This window comes from Impatiens glandulifera, chromosome 2 (genome assembly GCF_907164915.1).
Source record: "Impatiens glandulifera chromosome 2, dImpGla2.1, whole genome shotgun sequence".
NCBI classification, from domain to species: domain Eukaryota; kingdom Viridiplantae; phylum Streptophyta; class Magnoliopsida; order Ericales; family Balsaminaceae; genus Impatiens; species Impatiens glandulifera.
In genome coordinates this window covers 489,670-508,975 of record NC_061863.1, presented here as the reverse complement: position 1 = coordinate 508,975, position 19,306 = coordinate 489,670, and the positions used below count along the sequence as shown (strand labels likewise).

Sequence of the window (19,306 nt, the reverse complement as noted above, 5' to 3'; positions counted from 1 at the left end):
GTGTCATCCTTAGGACTGATAAAAATGGTGTATTAATCTCAAGCTATTACGGTCTGAAGAGACCAGCCATATGAAATAGACAAAATGTTTTCATTATTCCGGGCATTGAGGTCAATACATTACAAACACTAGTAGAAAAAGTGGCATTAGTAAGGGCTAAAACCGTTACTGAAAGCATCTAACGCCGTTACTGAAACTTATTTGTAACGGTAAATAAAACCGTTACCAATCGTTACTAAAAATTACGTTACAGAAAATGAACTAGTATCAGTAACGGCGTTCGAACGCCGTTACTGATAGTCATGTAATAACAGTAACGGTTCTAGCCGTCTAAAAACCGTCACAGAAACATCACAAGCATCTGTAACGGTTTTCGAAAACCGTTACAGATAGTAATGGGACAACAGTAACGGTTTTAGCCGTCTAAAAACCGTTACTGAAGGACTTTAGTATCTAACGGTTTTCGAAAACCGTTACAGATGCTTGTGATGTTTCTGTGACGGTTTTTTGTTTCTTAAACCGTTACAATTAGATTTATAGTAACGGTATTTGAAATTATTTAACCGTTACTAAACCCTAATAGATTTTTTTTTTTTTACAAATTTTTACCTATTTAAAACCTCAATCAATAACCAATAACCAAAAACCAAAAAGCACACAATCATCAATAACCAAAAACCCAAAACTACAATCATTAATTCAAAACAATAATCATCCACAAACTACAATCCATCCAAAAACTATAATCCATCCAAAAACTACAATCGTATCACAAATTCACAAAAACCATTAATTAATGTAATTCAAATTACATTCAACTAACCAGAAGCGACGATCACGAGGAAGGGGATCATCTCTAAGTAGGAGGGGCATCATCTCGAGTGGGAGGGGCATCATCTCGAGTGGGAGGGGCAGGTGGAAGTTGATCACGGGGAATCCTGGCTAATAAGAAGTTCATCGTCGATCTCAGCTCAAGCATCTCATCCCGCATTCTCTCACGCTCCCTTCGAGCTTCTTCACGTTCATCCTCACGCTGCATCAATAACTCTTCGCGTTCCATTTCACGCTGCCTTTGTGCTTCCTCACGCTCCATTTGACGCTCCATTAAGGCTTCTTCGCGCTCTCTCCGTGACTGAAGCTTCTCAGCTTCACGCTCCTCTCGCATCCTCTGTATCTCCTCAAGTAAAAGGGCGTTTTGCGTGTCACCGCGCTGTGTGCTAGTACCACCCCGAGCATCAGGTCTAAAAGATCTTGGTGTGACACCGGAGCCCAAACCCACAACTCGCCCATGTCCCTGAGACCCGAAAGCGCACTCAGCCAACTGCAATTCATTTCTATTCGGGTCTTCTTCTATAGCAGTTCGCAAGGCAGTCTACAAACACAAATTACATTCGATTACATACATACATAAAAGAAATAAAAGAAATATAACTAATAAACACGACTTACCACTTTTTCTTGAATAATAGGGGGAACCTCCGGATTTGGATCTTGCAGAGTCGGTTTCTTTGTATGAGTGTGCAGAAATAATTCTGCAAAATTAGGCGACGTACCCGTAGTCTTCTCCTGTACAAATTGTATTATTAATAAAAACGTAATAACATTATAAACTTTGTTATTCAATGATAAAACGAACCATTTGCTTCTCCACTTGCGAAAATGAGATGCTGCCCGCATGATTCTTGTAAACAACATGCGACCTATTTTGCGCATTCACAGCACTTGTTTTCTGCAAATAAGAAAACATTTGTGTTTAATGAATGATTAATGTAAGAGCTATTTATAAACACATTAATTTACCTTGAATTCCGGCGTGAGAAAGCGACGATCAAGTAGATAATTCCAATCACTAATTTCGATCTCGGGAGGGGGATTTGCCCTAATCGCTTGCTCGTCACCTTCACGGGATTTAATGTACATGGTGTTCCAATGACATCTCCATCTATCCCATAATTTGTTGGCTTGAAATAAACTTTGTCTTCGATATTTGTTGATGTCATCCCCCACAGCCACGAAAGGATCCTAAATAGTTAACATTAAAATACGATTATAGATTGTGTTGAATACATAATGGACTTAATAATATAAAAAGTTATATACCGTGATAGCCATCCATATGTGATCTAGCTGTGTGGAGCTCAGGTCCGACCAACGCAAAGTCCTATGGGGTAGTGCATTGGAGTCTCGAATGACACTCCCAATATGCCTCGACCAAGCTGTCCTATTCTCGCACATTGGTTTACCATCAACAGGGTTAAAGTGAAGAGTCATCTTTTGCCCCGCTTGCAATCTACCAACAGCTTTATTCTTGTTCTTGCCCCGTCTCCTTCTCGAAATAGATCCTAAAATTAAACAAAAAATTATATAGGATCACAACAACTAACTTAACCAAAAACACAAGTACCTCCATCTTGCTCCTCAGACGGGGGCTGTGTCTCATCATCATCATCATCACCGGGGATAGTGTTGGGTACACTATCAACATTCATAATATCATCAAGGTCCAAATCAATTTCCCCGACAGAGTTACACAATTGCACGGGATCTTCTGAATGCTCCTCGGTCCTTCGTACAAGCTCGTGTAGCGCGCTGCTTAAACTCTTACCTTGCATTCTTTTAGGAGCCATGATAGCTGCAAATATTGAATGTAATGTTTATAAGACAAATTTACAAGTAACCCTTCATAGAAATTAATTCAACCTTAATTAGAATAACGAGGATTTATTGGTGTCACAATTTTCCATTCAAGCCTTGATGCCATATCTGTAGAGTAAAACACTTGTTGTGCTTGGCTTGCCATTATGAATGGTTCATTTAATTGAGTCTGTAGAATCCTGTTGATATTTATACTAACATAACCATACTTATCAACTTTAATGCCCCGATCTTTGTGATAAACATCAAACCATTTGCATTTGAAGAGAATCACTCGTCTTCCACAAAAGAATATCACTTCTATGATTTCATTGATCACTCCATAGTAGTTAATTGTCTCGGTCCCATTATTACCAACAACCAAAACCCCGCTATTTTGGGTAGTCAAGCTCTCGTCATGTTTTTCAGTGTTAAACTTGTACCCATTTATTTTGCACGAGTTATATTTCTTTGCATACAATGTAGGCCCACGTCCTAAAATCTTAAGATTCGTTGTCCTATCGGATTGATCGGTTAGTTGCTCCACCTATATATTCATTACAAATTATTGTTAAACTAATTGTCATATACTAAAAAAAGAAAATTTTTGAGACGATTACTTACTCTTTCTTGGAAATATCTAACGTATTGTTTATCCCGAGCCTCATTGGAAATATTAGGAGGGCATGATTGAACGAAATCGCTGCGCAAATGACATATTAAATTATTACTTTCTTAAATCATACCTCATAATGACATTAATGGACTTACTTATAATATTCTTCAGATTCGCGACAATTTTTTAAAATGTACCAATGAGCACGCTCACGATCACCCGGTTCATATGTGTAGGATGTGCCATTAGATAAGTCTTCCATAGTGATGAAAATGGAGAATGTTGTACTTGTATTTATGGATTCATCATTTGACTCTTGATCGTCCAAATATCGGGCACACATGCTCATACTCTCATTCAAAAGGTAACTCTCGCTGATTGAACCTTCTGGAAAGTTCCTGTTTCGAAGGTATTTCTTGAGTGTGCTCATATATTGTTCAACTGGATACATCCATCGATACTGAACGGGCCCTCCAAGACAAGCTTCAAAAGCTAAATGAACTGGCAAATGCACCATTATATCAAAAAAAGAAGGTGGAAAGATCTTCTCCAATTTGCAAAGTGTCAAGACAATGTCGTCATGTAATGTTTCCAATTGCCCGCGTTGTAAACTTTTTTGACAAAGCAACCGAAAGAACTTTGCTAAATTCACCACGGCATCGTACACATCATCGGGAAGTAGGCCACGTGTAGCTAGTGGAAGGAGATATTGTAATAGAATGTGACAATCGTGACTCTTCAATCCTGATATTTTTTTCTCCTCCATGTTTACACACGCCCCAATATTTGAACAAAAACCGTCGGGCATTTTAATATCTTTCAAAAACTGACATAAACGTTTCTTATGTTCTGAGGACAATGCATAGGGGGCCGGCGGACACCGAAGAACACCATCAACTTCAACCGGATGTAAGGAATGTTTTATGTTCATTATGACCAAATCTTTCCTTGCTTTAATTCCATCCTTGGTCTTTTCTTTGAAATTCATTAAAGTTCCCAACAAACTATCACATATATTCTTCTCAATATGCATTACATCCAAATTATGTCTCAACATCAAAGATTTCCAGTAAGGCAATTGAAAGAATATACTGAATTTGTTCCAATTATCACCTCGGGATTCATGTATAACTTTCGTTTTCTTAGGCAGGTACTTTGTCAAACAAATTTCCTTTAGATCTCGCGCTTGCAATTGAATTTCGAAACCCGATAATAGTACAGGAGGATCTCTATGCTCCGTATGCCCGTCAAACGTATCGGTCTCTTTGCGCCATCGATGATTAGACGGGAGGAATCGTCGATGATTCATGTAACACTCTTTCTGGCAATTTGTTAACCTCAAAGACGCGGTGTTCTGATTACAAGACGGACATGCCAATTTACCCTTTGTACTCCATCCAGACAAATTTGCATAAGCCGGAAAATCATTAATAGTCCACATAAGAGCTGCCCGTAGATCAAATTATGTGCAGTTAATTACAGATCAATTAATTTGATATCAAATCAATAAGAGTCTTCTTTGTAGAAATTAAAATACTTTATGGAAATTCACAAATCTTTTTCATGCATTTAATTGTGAACTTTTCGTAGACCTTATCTATAATATTAAACACTGACTTATTAGTTATTACGTGACATTACTAAGTTATAAGTTATCTATTGTAAACAAAATGCAATTAGTATTATTATCCACTTTGATACCTATAAACAGCAAAGTTGAAATGTGAGTTTTATGAACTAGAACTTACTTGGCAGTTTCTGGCTGAAGACAGAAGAGCTAAATTCTGAATAAAGAAGTTGAATCAGCAAATGGGTGTCATCCGTGCTGACAAGCCTTCAACAAAGAGTATATGTACGTAGTTGGTTAAGTAAGATGTATATCCTGGAAATTGCAGGACAATAAGCATATTATATGCAACCAATTTCACCGGCAAAAGACAGTTTCTTCTAGTGGGGTAATAAAAAGGAGTTCATGCAATATGTTTTTAACTTTTTATGCCCATTGGATAGCAAAACTAATGTGCAAACTCCTACACTAACAACTGTGTCATTATCCAATATTCTCAGATAGCAAACTCTAATATTTTACAAACCTTAATAGAAGAAATCAAAATAGCAGAAATCAAACAGAATAGCAGAAACCAAATAGAATAGCAGAAACCAAATAGAACCAATAGGGTATGAAAATCAACCATTAGATTTTTACTAAATCTATCACAGAATCATAATTAGAGGAAGAAATAGTCTTACTCACCTGTTGGATTGAAGAACGATGATCGGCGATGAACGGTTGAACGGCAGAACGCGCGGCGGAACGACGGAGAGAAGAAAAGGGGAAGAAGACTTACCTGGCGACGACTTCAACACGGGCGGCGACTTCACGGGCGGCGACTTCAACAAGGGAGGCGACTGATCGGGAAGAAGAGGAGAAAGCGCGGAGGAAGAAAGAAAAGAAAGAAGAAGAAAGAAAAAGAAAGAAAAGAAAGAAGAAGTTGTTCGCGGGTTTACATTAATCTATCTGTAACGGTTATAGATAAAACCGTTACAGATAGCTAACCGCCGTTTTAATTTCTTTTTACCATATCTGTAACGGTTTAGCAATAGCCGTTACAGATAATACATTAGTAACGGCTCTTCAGAAAACCGTTACTGATAACCAATCCCAAAAACTGTAAAGTGAAGCCGTATCTGTAACGGTTTTATCCCACACCGTTACAGATAGTGGAAGGAAGATGAAAAGACGGCTTCATATCTGTAACGGTTGTTTCTAAACCGTTACAGATAGTGTAGGAGAAAATGAAAAGACGGCTTCATATTTGTAACGGTTATTGCTAAACCGTTACAAATATGCAATTAGTAACGGTTATTTAGAAAACCGTTACTGATAACCAATTCCAGAAACTGTAAAGTGAAGCCGTATCAGTAACGGTTTCTAATTGCCGTTACTGATACCTCTAGTTCGAAAAAAAAGATTCAAACAACTATTATCTGTAACGGTTCTTGTTTAAGTCCGTTACTGTTTCCTTCTTTCAGTAACGGTCTTCAATAGCCGTTACAGATATATTTATAACAGTAACGGTCTTTAATAGCCGTTACAGATAAAAATCTTCAGTAAGGGCGTTTGACCGCCGTTACTAAGCATCGTTACAGAAAGCTATTTTTTCACTAGTGAAAACGTTGCACGTGGTTTTGTGTCATCCTTGGGACTGATAAAAATGGTGTATTAATCTCAAACTATTACGGTCTGAAGAGACCAGCCATATGAAATAGACAAAATGTTTTCATTATTCTACGGATTGATGAACACGGTGTAATGATCTCAAGCTTTTTATGGTTCGAAGACCAGCTATGCGAGATAATCGAAGAGTTTTGCGTCCTTGTGCAGCTGAACGTTTTACATATACATTAATTTCATGCAACTATAGTTCGTAGACCAACTGTATTAAATAGTCGATGGGGGTTTTCATCATCTTTCGAATCGAATGGAAAACCAAATATATTAATCTTAACGCCATTAAATCTTGAATTACAAAGTTATTCATTCAACTAATTTTTTTTACGTACTTAATATATATATATATATATAATTAATATAATAAAATATTAGATGTTTATATTTTATTAAATTATATAGTATACATTTCAATATTTTATATATTTTAAATAATTATAATATATAATAATAATATTTTGTATTTTTAATTAAATAAAATATAATAATAATAAATATTAATCTAATTCAATTACAAAATAATATTAATAATTTCTCTATAATAAATTTAAACATAATCAAATGTGATTAACATTAAAGTCTTGTGACTCATTCATCCCATGATACTTAATTCTCATTTTTAATATACAGAAAAATCTTGGGGCTAAGGTTTTAACTTTAATAAGCAACTTGTATATATTCTATATATTCATAGTGTTTCAAACAAAATCTTTATGAGCTTGTTTTGCTATATTTTTTTTTATCTAAAACAAATCTTGTTTGATAAATGAGAAAATTATTTGGGTTTCAATTAGTTTATTTATTAAACATAATTTTTAATTTAATATTTAAATTTAATTCAAATAAAGTAAAATAATTTTAGTTTATAAAATTAGTAATTTAATGATAAAATAAGAAATTAAAAAAAAATTCAAACAAATCCTAAAAATCTATTATAAAAAAGCTTAGATTAATCATTGATTTATTCAATTCTTTACTAGACAATACAATAATAGAGGAAAATCTCCATAACAACTAAAAAATATATTCAAAAGAGAATGATTTTAATTATGATAAATGGTATACATCAATTTGTTGGATGAAGTCCATCTTATAAGAATATGATAATAACATCCAACCACCATTGGATGGCCTAATTTCATAAATTAGGGTGAAATTTACATCTAAAATATGAATGTTTCTACAAATAAAATGTCAATACACATCTACCTGTTCAACTTTCCGAACCAGCCTCTTTTATTATTTAAATTCAAATTCAAGTTTTTAATATAATAATCTAATAACCCTATTGTTTGTTTGGGGTTATGAAAGGGTAAATAAGTTATTTAAAAATATATCTTTCTATTATTTGAACTAAGAAGATCCGGTGTTGGATAAAAATATATTGTTAGTAATATCCCTACTAAACTCTAAATATAAATAATAATAAAAAAGAATAAGCAAAACATAAAAGATGAGCCATTAAAAAAGTAAGATAATAATAACACTAATTGTTTAATGTAGCCAGTAATAATATTTCCTCAAAAATCAAAAGAACATCATATTATAAAGTTGGATAATAAGTGTTTCCCCATCATTTTAACACCAAAAACATTAGTAGTAGGGCAAAGCCTTATGGATCTCATCTCTTGGTGGTCTTGGTGGCCTGGGATCTGTAAACATAAAAGTTTCCATTAGTCACTTATTTGAAGAACAATATGTGAGTTTAAATAATATATATCTTGAAAATATATAGCTGCTACAAACAAACAAACAAAGCCTAAAAGAATGCAGCCATGGTCACTTCATTATTTCAAATAACCCTATTGTTTGTTTGGGGTTATGAAAAGGTAAACAAGTTATTTCTTCTAATTGTCTAACCTATCTATAACAACTGAGTTGAATTCTTGAATCATTCATTATCATCATCTAAATCAGAAGCAACCAACATCATGAAGAAGAAGAGAAGATGATATATTTGCACTAAATAAGAGTACCAACCCCTAATGATGCACCTAAACAAATGACAAAGCCTTAGTGTTTCAACTATGTAAGCAGCAAAACAAAAACACAACAACAAAAGAAGAGTAAAAGAATCATGGTCTCCTAACTGTCTCTCAACTCAATAAACAAATCTCTCAACTCAATAAACAGATGACAAAGTCTTAGTGTGTTTCAACTATATAAGCAACAAAACAAAAACAAAAACAAAACAAAAAAAAGAGTAAAAGAATCATGTGTCTTCTAAATGTCTCAATTCAACCAATCAAGCATTATTACCTCTACTACTTCAAGACTAACAGTAGAATCTCATTTCATCACCAGGTTATTAGATTATTAGATTCATCACTCTGAATTCATTTTGCTTGATCAATGTAGAAAAGGAACTTAATAAAAATAATACAAGAATGACTACAACAGAAGAAGATATGTATTTGCTGAAATAGAAAAGGTAAGAAAGATTACTTGCTTAATAGGACTTGGTACTTAAGAGTTGCCCGTTTATGTTCAAGATCAAGTTGTTGAAGGAAATGTTCAACCTCCTTCACTGTTAATTTCTTCATCATCTTTTTCATGTCTTTCTTCACAGCACTCCTCAACATCATCTTTAAGCCTCCACCTTCTCCTTTATTCTCATCAGTCTCCTCCATATTCTTCAAACCTATGTTAGCATTAACCTCAACATTTTTACCTTTCCCCCAAACCCCTGCTGACAATTCATAAACTTCCAAATCGTGAGCTGTTGAGAATTTTTTATCAACTCCATTCCTTCCTTTCATAAGATTTGTCTCATATTTCTTCTTCAATCTCCTTATCTTTTCAAACATTTGACTTATGGTAACTTCTATATCAAGTGAGTCTTTGATATAATTGTGAAAACCAATCTTGTCGGCCGAAACAGGATGAATCCCTTTCTCTTCAGCATACCCAACCAATCCTTTCAGTAGTGTACATATATCTGACTCACTCCATAACCTTTGAAACAGAGGCTTTTTCGTAATAAGCTTCTCACCTACAGCTTCGTTAGCTTCGTTGGCGGTATGTTCCTTCTTCTTCTTCTTCTTTTCTCTCCTAGGAGCTTTTGAAGGAGATTTCTGAGGAATCCCTTCGGATTGGGAATCGGTGTCAAAGGGAGAGACTACTACTACTGGATTCACTGAAAGAAGTTGATCCTCTTCAACTTCCTGTTCCTTCTTCTTATCCCTTTTCTTCTTAGACGAAGCACCTCCAGACCTAAATTTCTTCTTCTTCGTATGAGAAGATCTCTTCATCTTTAAAGAAAACTTACTTACCCCTTTGGACCCTTTGGATTGTGAGACGGAAGCCAGTTGCTTTGGTGGAGGCGGAGTAGCCTCGACTCCTTCTGATTCCATATCAGAAGAACCTTCTTGTCTTTCTTTCTCGGCGGCGGCCTGAGCTACAGATCGATTTCTGCTTCTTGGCGTCATCGTCTTTCTTCGTCGGTGGTCGGTAGGAGGGTTTATGCATGCGATTGATTTGAAGAGATGGGGTTATAACCTTTTTGCAGTAACCGGAAAAAGAAATGGCGGTGACAAGATTATTTATTAATTGCCATTTGTCTTTTCATATTCTCTTAAGGCATTGTTTGTTTGGCAAGTACTCTTTAAATTATTTACCATTCTTATTCTTAGTTTATCAATCAATTTATAAATATTTTATTTTATTTTTTAAAATAAAAATATCTTTTCATTCAATATTAATATTTTAAAAAAAAATATTTCACCTATCATTTAATAAAATAATTTAAATAACTCATTTATTTATTTATTAAACTAACATGAATTCCAAATAAATATATATATAAAATATTATTTATTTATAAATATTTTAGATAAAATTAAGTTTAATCTTAAACTTAATATTAATATCAAATCACCCACCACACGACCTTCATCCCGTGACCTCACATTTTCAAATGTTTGTCATACCAACACTAATTCCGACCTCACATTCAACAAACAACCCACCACCCAACCTTCATCTCGTGACCTCACACTTTTAAATGCTCGTCAAATCAATCATTATTTTCTAACCTCACACTCGACAAACACCTACCATCCGACCTCCATTTCGTGACCTCACACTTTCAAATGCTCGTTAAACCAACTACTAATTTCGACATCACACTCGACAAACCACCCACTACTCGACCTTCATCTCGTGACCTCACATTTTCAAATGTTCGTCATACCAGCCACTAATTCCGCCCTCACGCTCGACAAACCACCCATCACCCGACCTCCATCTTGTGACCTCACACTTTTAAATGCTCGTCAAACGAACCATTAATTCCTAACCTCACACTCGATAAACCACCCCCACCCGACCTCCATCTCGTGACCTCACACTTTCAAATGCTCGTCAAACCAACCACTAATTCCAACCTCACACTCGACAAACCACTCATCACCCAATCTTCATCTCGTGACCTCACATTTTTAAATGTTCGTCATACGTACTAACCACTAATTCTGACCTCACACTCGACAAACCATCCACCACCTGACCTCCATCTCGTGACCTCACACTTTTAATTGCTCGTCAAACCAACCACTAATTCTGACCTTACACTCGACAAACCACCCACCACCCGATAGGGGTGTTCATCAGTTCGATTTTCAGGTTATTCGAGTTTTTTAGTTCGGTTTATTCAAGTTTCTTACAAATTTAAAAAAAAATTGACAAACGTTTGAAAGTTTTTTTAATAATTAAAAAAATAAAATAAAAATTTCTCCGCTCCCAATAGTCTTATTAAATTTGAATAATAGTTTTCTAACAACAAAATATAATTTCCAAAAAAAAAATAATAATAATAATTTTTTACAATAAAGTCATAGTTAATATTCGTCATTATATTTCATGTCCTAATTTAATTAGTTTATAATAGATAAACAGAACCTCTCAACACATCTAGAAAAAGAAAAAAACTTTTTCTGTCTTATTATTCAATAAATACATCTCAATGGTCAAGAAGCCTAAGAGTCTACTATGTCATTTTTTCATTCTTCAAACAAAAAAAAATGTTGAGATTTCTGCCCCATTTTGGGTTATTAATGCAATACATTCAATGGGTTGTTTCAATAAATTAAGACTTTTTTAAATTTCTTTTCAAATATATTGATAAAGTTTACTTTGACATGTGTTTTCATTTTTGAATTATACAGGTATTTGTTGTTTAATTATGGCGTATTTGAACATTCTATGTTGATTTGATTTTTAAGGTATAGTATTACATTAAAATTTGTGTCATTTATTAAATTTTCATTATTTCTAATTATTATTATCCTTTTCTAATAAATTTAAATTTATTCAAATAATAAAAGATATATTTTCAATATAAATTATGTTATTTTTGATGATACATCACGTCCAATTGATTACTCATTGCAGAAGAGTTTGCAATCAATCAATATTTGTAAATTAAATGCTCAAACAAGGTGATGTATGATGTGTATATTTGAATTGAATTTCTATTATTGTTGATCCACAACACACAATTTCAACTTACAAACACAAATACATATAAAAGAGCAACATATCAGCAAATACAACATAGATCTTCCATTTCTTCCATTTGTTCTCTTTTCTTTCTTTGCACTTCATTGCTTCAATCTTTTCTTCCAATTATTGAATCTTGACAGATTTTTCATTAAAAGAATCTATCTTTCAATTCTTTGAAAAGTTGAAGAGTCCTTTCACTTAATTGAGGTTCCACAAATTTAAAGAAGCGACAACCTCCATTCTACAAAAATGTAACAATTATTGAAATGAAAAATGAATAACTGAATAAACAAAAAATTACCTTGTAATTTGGACATCCTACAAATCTTCTTCCAAGGTTTGAAGTTTCTCTCAGGGCTGTCCAAATCGGACATTGTAAACCACAATAACAATAAACACTTGACATATAACTTTGAAAAGGACATTGGGAGAAGACATTATAAATCTGACAAATAATAGTTTAGGGTTTAAACATGAATTTGTTAATGTCATCTTTTGTTTTTGCGATTAAGAGATTGAAGAAAGGAAGAAACGTGAAAAACGTGAAAAATCAAACATGAATCATAAAAAAGATGATTGTTTACCTGAGGAATGGTCGATGGTGGAGGCAGGTTGCGGGAGGAATGATCGATGGCGGAGGCAGGTTGCGGGCGGAGGATTATTAAAAGGAATGGAGCGGGCGACTTACTGAAAAGAATGGGATGGACTGAGAAATAATGGAGAAATGGAAATGATGGTTTACCTGGAGAAATGGAGATGAAAGGGTTTACCTGGAGGGAGGAAGACGTGTGTATTGTGAGAGAAGAATGTAAATTATTTTTATTTTTATTTGAATGAATAAATTTGTTTGATAATAACAATTATTAAATTAAATTAAATTGCCATGTATAGGACACCTCTCTTTATTTTTTTATAAATATAAATGCCACCTAATTTATTTTTAACAGACATCTATTTTCGTTAGTGAGATTCCTTATTTTGTAAAAATTGACAATGAAAAGGCCCAATTTGTGAGGTTTTAAATTAGAGGTCCGTTATTACAATTAACACTCAATAAAAAGCCTCAATTTGTAATTCTGGCTATATATATATTAAAATCTAATAACATTTTAATTTTAAATTATTATTAATTAAATATATATATATATATATATATATATATATATGAAAAATAATAAACTCAGCTAAAAAGTAAGAGAAAATAAACATGTCATTTGGGTAAAAGAAAGAAAATTTTAAATATATCATTAAATGCACTGGACAGGAGAGAAAAAATAAAAAATGTTCTGAAAGGTTTTTTTGTCCGGAAATGAGCGTTTCAAGACATAGGGACAACCGGGCGTGGACTTGATTTCGCTAATTTTTTCAAATAGTTTATCCTTCCTCTCTTTATATATATAACATTCATAAATTATTATAATATATATGATATAATAATTTAATACATATATATTTAATTAATAATAATTTAAAATTATTATGTTATTTGTTCGTTACAACAAAATCTATAATAATTTAATATATTAGTTTTCCATTAAATTTTCAATTATAGTTAAGTTTATGAACTGATGGTGAGAAACCAATTTTATGATTGACCTGTGTTAATTAGTGAATGGATTTAGGGGTATGTAGCATCGAACAAACCCACAAAATTTAATCATTATTTATCTCCCTAGTTCATCAATAAAATACTAAAATACATTTTATTTAAAATTACTATTTTTATTTTATCCTTTAAATCTTTTTAGAAAAAAAAATCATCTCACTCCTTTAAAAACATCACAAATTATAATTTTTTTTTCTTTAAATTTTTTAAATAACTTCTACCAAACAAGCTTTAGAGCCATATAATTTTATTACGAACAATTCCTCATTATCTTGTTCATTCAATCTCTAAATCATTATAATAGTTGGTTAAATTATTAAATAAATTAGTATGGTTGAATAATTTTATAATGTTATTTTTATACTTAAATAAAATGAATAAAAAAATTTAAATACTCAAAATAAAAAAATTAACAATAATGATAAGATAAATATAAAATAAATAATAAAAGTTAAAATACTAATTAAAAATAAATATTAACAATAAAAATGAAGCAAACTTGAAAGGAGTCTAGATATGTTTGAAGTTTTGAAAGAGATCAAAAAACTTATTTGATGATGAAATAGATTTTTTTTTTTTTGGTTGAGTTTTGAGAAAATAATTATTTATAAAAAAATATTTTAGTTTTTAATTAATAAACTATTATATATTTATATTTTAAATTTCACTAAAATATAATAAAAATATTCTAATTAATAAATAGAAAGTAAAAGAATAATTCAATCGATATATTTGATCTAAACAAATACACGTGTTGATGCATTGAGTGAATGATTTGATTTTGTAGGATTTTATCCAAAGTTTAACATTTGATCGTATTTTGTTTAACTATAATTATTTAATTAATTAATTAACTAAACAAAAATATGTTTATATTTTTTTTTATAAAATTTAAATTTTAAATATAAACGACATTATAATACAACTAATTAAAATTTAAAATAATTTACCCACTTACATTGAGACAAGTGCTTGACATAAGTTAAACGTCAAAATCTGACATCAAAATTAGAGTCATTGAAAACAATCATTAACTTTTCATTCTATCTTCATTACTTTTGATTTATTATATGAAATAATTAATTTTTTATACCTTACATTTTCAGGGGAACCATTTCTTGTTCTACCCATGTTTTAAACAAATTTTCCTAAATTACCATTCATTTTTCTAAACTACTCACATCCTCTCTAAATTATTAACTAACCATTTCTCTCTCTTTGGGCTTTGAGCTTGTTTGATGAATATTTTATTAGAATAAAACACAATTTTTATCTCAAAATCCAACTATCACGTCATCAATCTAATTAATTTATTTATCTCTTAAAATACCAAAATTACATTATTTGAATTTAATCTCATAGACTACTCAACACACAGATAAACCTCCTTGAAGGCTCAAAATATTGGTAGATGGGGGAGAGTCCAACATCAACTTTCTTATAAGCCTGACAAGTGACAACCTTTCTTTTCCATTCGTATTTAACACCGCGTGTAATTTTCTAGGGTAAACTGGGAGAGAGAGTCAATAATATCAACTTCTTATAAGCCTATCAACCTTTCTTTACCATTCGTTAACATTGAAATTATATTTTTCACCAATTGAAATTATAAAAGAATTAAGCAAAATAGAAAGCCGTTTTAAGACAACTCTTTAAGTTAATAAAACTTATATGAATATTATAAAATTAACTATCATGATTAAAAAGAAAATTAAAAAAATAAATAAATAAAAGACAAGGAAGTTTCTCAATAAAATTTTGATAAAAACTAAACCAAATTGAGAGGATAAAACGCTAATCTCATTTCATTATTTCTACCCTATTTAAAGTTTAAGTAAATTGTGGTAAAACCAATACAACTAATCAATAATAAATTGTTAAAAAAATATAGCAAGAAAGAAAATGATGTGAGATAAAATTATTCTTTTTTTAATAGTTAAGATATAAATGAAGGAAATTAATTTAGGAGGAAATTAAGCACAACTTACTTAAGAAAGATGGACCATAATTAGACAGACTGTGTAACATCCTAAAAATTAGCATTTTTAGACCGAAAAATCTACGGTCTTGACAGAGATCTAGGACCGTGGATGATGGCAACTAGGACCGAATGGTCCGACCGATGAAGATCAACATTTAGCAGATTTGAACTTTAAGGCAAACACTCTTTCTTATATATTTTTTAAAACTCACACAATGCTATTTATTCATGCATTTTATATAAACGATGCATAATGTTTTCAAAGCATATTTTCATTGCAAGTCTATGGTTTTCTACATAATGATGTTTTTAAGTTAAGAGCTATGGAATCAAAGTGATCATGATGAAGGAATTGACGAATATGGGAGGATGGCTACCAAGATGATCTCTGGTAGTCGGATTCCAAATTCATGTGATGACGAAATTGACGGTTGGATGCCTCACCTTGGAGATCAGCTCCCAAGGTCTAGGGTCCCAAACATGTGCTCAAGTATGAAACTGTACAAGAACTAATGATGATATTCCCTTAAAAACCTCATGGATGCAATGTAGTTTAAATGTCTTTTATGTATTATTTTAAAATGCTTGCTGAGTCTATCGACTCACTATGCTTGTGTGGTGTAGGTGTATCCAACCACATGTTTTTATGACAAGTGAAGGAAGATTTGGAGTCGAGCATGGTGTCGGAGATGCGTGTGGAAAGAGGGACCGAGACCGTAGGACCGACTTTTATATCAATCATTTCAACACCAACCTTTGAAAGACACCCTAGCGCTTCCGCGTTTATGATATTACGTTGAATTAGATGCACGAAATTAGGATTTCAGGGCGTCACAACACCATGTAAGAGAATGAAATATGAGGTAATTGAATAAAGAGCTCGGTCTAAACTTTGGTTTTGGAAATACCACTTTATACTGTACCAATTTAAAAAAATCAAAAGCAGAGGCATCGTATTAGCTTTGACCTAGCTGGTCCCATCTATGTTTCATTAACTATGGAGTCTATGCAACACAACTCAGTTTTTTCGGCGCATAATTATACACGCCGCAAAGAGTAAATGTTGAAGACAATATACCGACGCTTAAATGTAATAATTTTGATTTTCACATTTTGTGTGTTAAGGTATGTGGGGATTATGCGGTTGATAAGGAGACAGAGTCACTTGAATTCTATTGCTCATCTTTAAATTTCTCTCTATCAGATTTTTGGCTGAGAGAATAAAAAGATCAAATTCTCTCCCCACCAACTTGATCAAAAATTGTTTAATTTCTCTCCAAATAAACCATAGTATATAAACAGAAACCATCTTCAATTTCAATTCACAACCAACACTAAATATCACCTTAATTATATCTCTCTTCTTGTGTCTTTCTTTAATTTCTTCATATATATATCACTAAATTCATAACCAACACTAAATAATATTTTTGAACACCATGCGTGTTTTTTCAGATTTTTCTAAAATAATTTAAATATTCAAATCAATTAAAGAATGATATTTTTGAAAGAAATAATTTCAAAATTAAGACTTATGGTCAAAACTGGAGAAAGATGAAGTCTAGTCTAGAGGCCTGTTTGAAAAGAGTTTGATAGTCTAAGTTGTAAAATTTCGAATATAATTAAAATTAAATGAAACTGGAACTTTGAAGGCAAAATTGGACCCTAAAAAAGTTGAGGTGTCCAAAAATTTCTGAGGACTGGAAACTGGAGAACTCATAATATATGCTACCTATAATAACTGATTTTGTCAATTTTGTAAATGTGGCTGGACATGAATGTTGATCCTTTTTTCGAACATTCGTCAACCGATCGAGAGCGACTTTGAGCTGCATGGGCTTCCTTCAACGATGATTTGAGCAAAGCAGCCTTGGACTCCTCTCTTTTTCTTCTTCTCTATCTCTCCGTAGCTAGCTAGAAATTAACTACGTACGTATGTACAACCACCCTTGCATGCACTGCTTGGTTGGTTGTAATCCAACGACGAACATGAAATGGAACAACAAGCACAGATATTCGAGTATTTAATTAAATATTCTATCCTACTCCTAGCTAGTTGTCGTTAGGTGGATCGATCGAGTGGTTGGTTGGTTAATTAGATGCATGGGTTTTAATATCGATCGAAGAGCAGCATTTCTTGATCGAGCTGATCAAGCTCAAGAACACTGTTGTTAACTTAATTATCAAACCTTTGATAAGATCTTAATCTGGATTCTTGAGCAACTAATTAACCTAGACTAGCTAGGAAATAAGTTGTAACCAATCACAACAAACAATTATATATGAACGACTAATTTATAAATCAAACAACAAAATTAATAAACAACCAAAATATATAGAATACTTAATCGGTAGAGTAGAGATCAAATTGTTCTAGCTAGCTTAAGAGCCTTACAAATTTCTGAAAGAGTAGCTTGCTTAGAATGATGTAAGTAGGTAGTTAAACAAATTTCCATTTCTTGTTTGATCTCCTGGGTTGCTTCTTTTTCTGCATCTTGGTCGGTGGGGTCGATTCTTCTTCGGAGGTGAACTTCTTAGCCATTAACGTACCTGTCACAGATCCATACTTGGAATGCGGCAGTTCACTCAACTTCAGTCCAAGTTCCTTCTGATAATAGTCCACCAGCTCAAACCAGTAAGCCAGGCATTGAAAAGGAGAATATTTGCCATAAATGTCTTCAATAATGACGTCATTGGAGGATGTTTTAACAACGTTCCGATCAATCGAATGGTAATCTGATAGATGCCGACGGGTTTCAGTGTCAACAGGAACCCGGATATAGAATCCCATGCACATGAGCACATTAGCGCAAACAAAGGGCCCAAAACCATTTAGCTCCATTAGTTTGTTAAAGGCAGTTGTTTCTTCTTCTACCGCCAACATTTCTTCGAGATCGAGATGTTCATACGTGATCTTCATAGCCAGTTCGATAATATGAAGTGCTCTGTAACCCAAGTTGCACCGCTGCTTCAGGAAACTCTCACGGAAATCAGCCAGCTCTTCCGGGTTAGGGAAATTCCCGAGTTTTGATTTTGTTCTCGTGCCAAGTTCCAGTTGAAGCCCACAAAGAGCCTCAGCCATCTGCAATGACCTGGTCCAGTTACAATTGCAAAGAAGAATGGACTTGATAACGTCTTCAAATAGTGTTGGAGAGCGAAAAAGACGACCGAAACCATTCTGTTTGGCAAGTGGATGCAGTTTTTGGAACTCCGTCGCATCCTTGTCATCCTGAGGTGATAACCTTAGCATCCTGACAATTTGTTTCAGGATATATTCACGGTCATAGGAAGAGAGATGATCAGTGTCATGAAACCGAACAAGGAGAAAAGTAACCGTCATGTTGTTGTTGGTGCAACCTTTGCCAATAATAAGGTAACGGCTGAGACGACGTTGAGAAATGGTAACGTAGACCGAAGAAGAAGGATCAGACAGAAGACGAAGAGGGCGCCCTAGTGTCTTCTTTGACGGGTTCCATACATTTGGAGCCATCATAAAGAAGCCATGGTTGCACACTTCTTTTTCTAAACTGAAGCCTTCATGAGAGTGAGCCTCTCTTCTCACTGCACTTATTTGCTCCTCCTCCCCATAGTTAATCCATCTCAAAGTTTCCACTCCCAACTCAAGCCAAAGTTCTAACATTTTTACTTTTCGTTTTCACAATTTCAAATGATTCCAAATCTTTTATATACCAAAAGCCAACTTTATTTTTATTAAAATTTATATCACTTTTCAAA

The 19,306-nt window shown here is 33.0% G+C and overlaps 2 protein-coding genes across 2 annotated transcripts in view; both read right to left on the bottom strand.

Annotated features, from left to right (window-relative positions):
• Nucleotides 1–7,974: 7,974 nt before the first annotated feature.
• Nucleotides 7,975–9,373, bottom strand: LOC124927130. The gene is made up of 2 exons (XM_047467484.1): nucleotides 8,928–9,373; nucleotides 7,975–8,134 (listed from the first exon to the last, which is right to left on the bottom strand). Exons 1-2 carry the CDS (start codon nucleotides 9,287–9,289, stop codon nucleotides 8,104–8,106), a joined length of 393 nt encoding a protein of 130 aa, XP_047323440.1. The 5' UTR covers nucleotides 9,290–9,373; the 3' UTR covers nucleotides 7,975–8,103.
• LOC124927128 (probable transcription factor At4g00390) overlaps nucleotides 8,036–19,306 on the bottom strand; it is a 40,211-nt gene continuing 28,940 nt past the window's right edge. Inside the window, exons 2-3 of the mRNA XM_047467483.1 lie at nucleotides 9,533–9,540; nucleotides 8,036–8,117 (exon numbers count right to left, since the gene is read on the bottom strand). Coding sequence (XP_047323439.1) covers nucleotides 9,534–9,540 — 7 coding nt within the window. The 3' untranslated portion in view covers nucleotides 8,036–8,117; nucleotide 9,533. The remainder of the gene's footprint in view (nucleotides 8,118–9,532; nucleotides 9,541–19,306) is intronic.

Coding starts and splice junctions, on each gene's coding strand:
- LOC124927130 (XM_047467484.1), bottom strand. CDS start 9,289: ATGTTTGAAAAGATAAGGAGATTGAAGAAGAAATATGAGACAAATCTT. Junction 8,135..8,927: donor TACCAAGTCCTATTAAGCAA/GTAATCTTTCTT, acceptor TTATGTTTACAG/ATCCCAGGCCACCAAGACCA.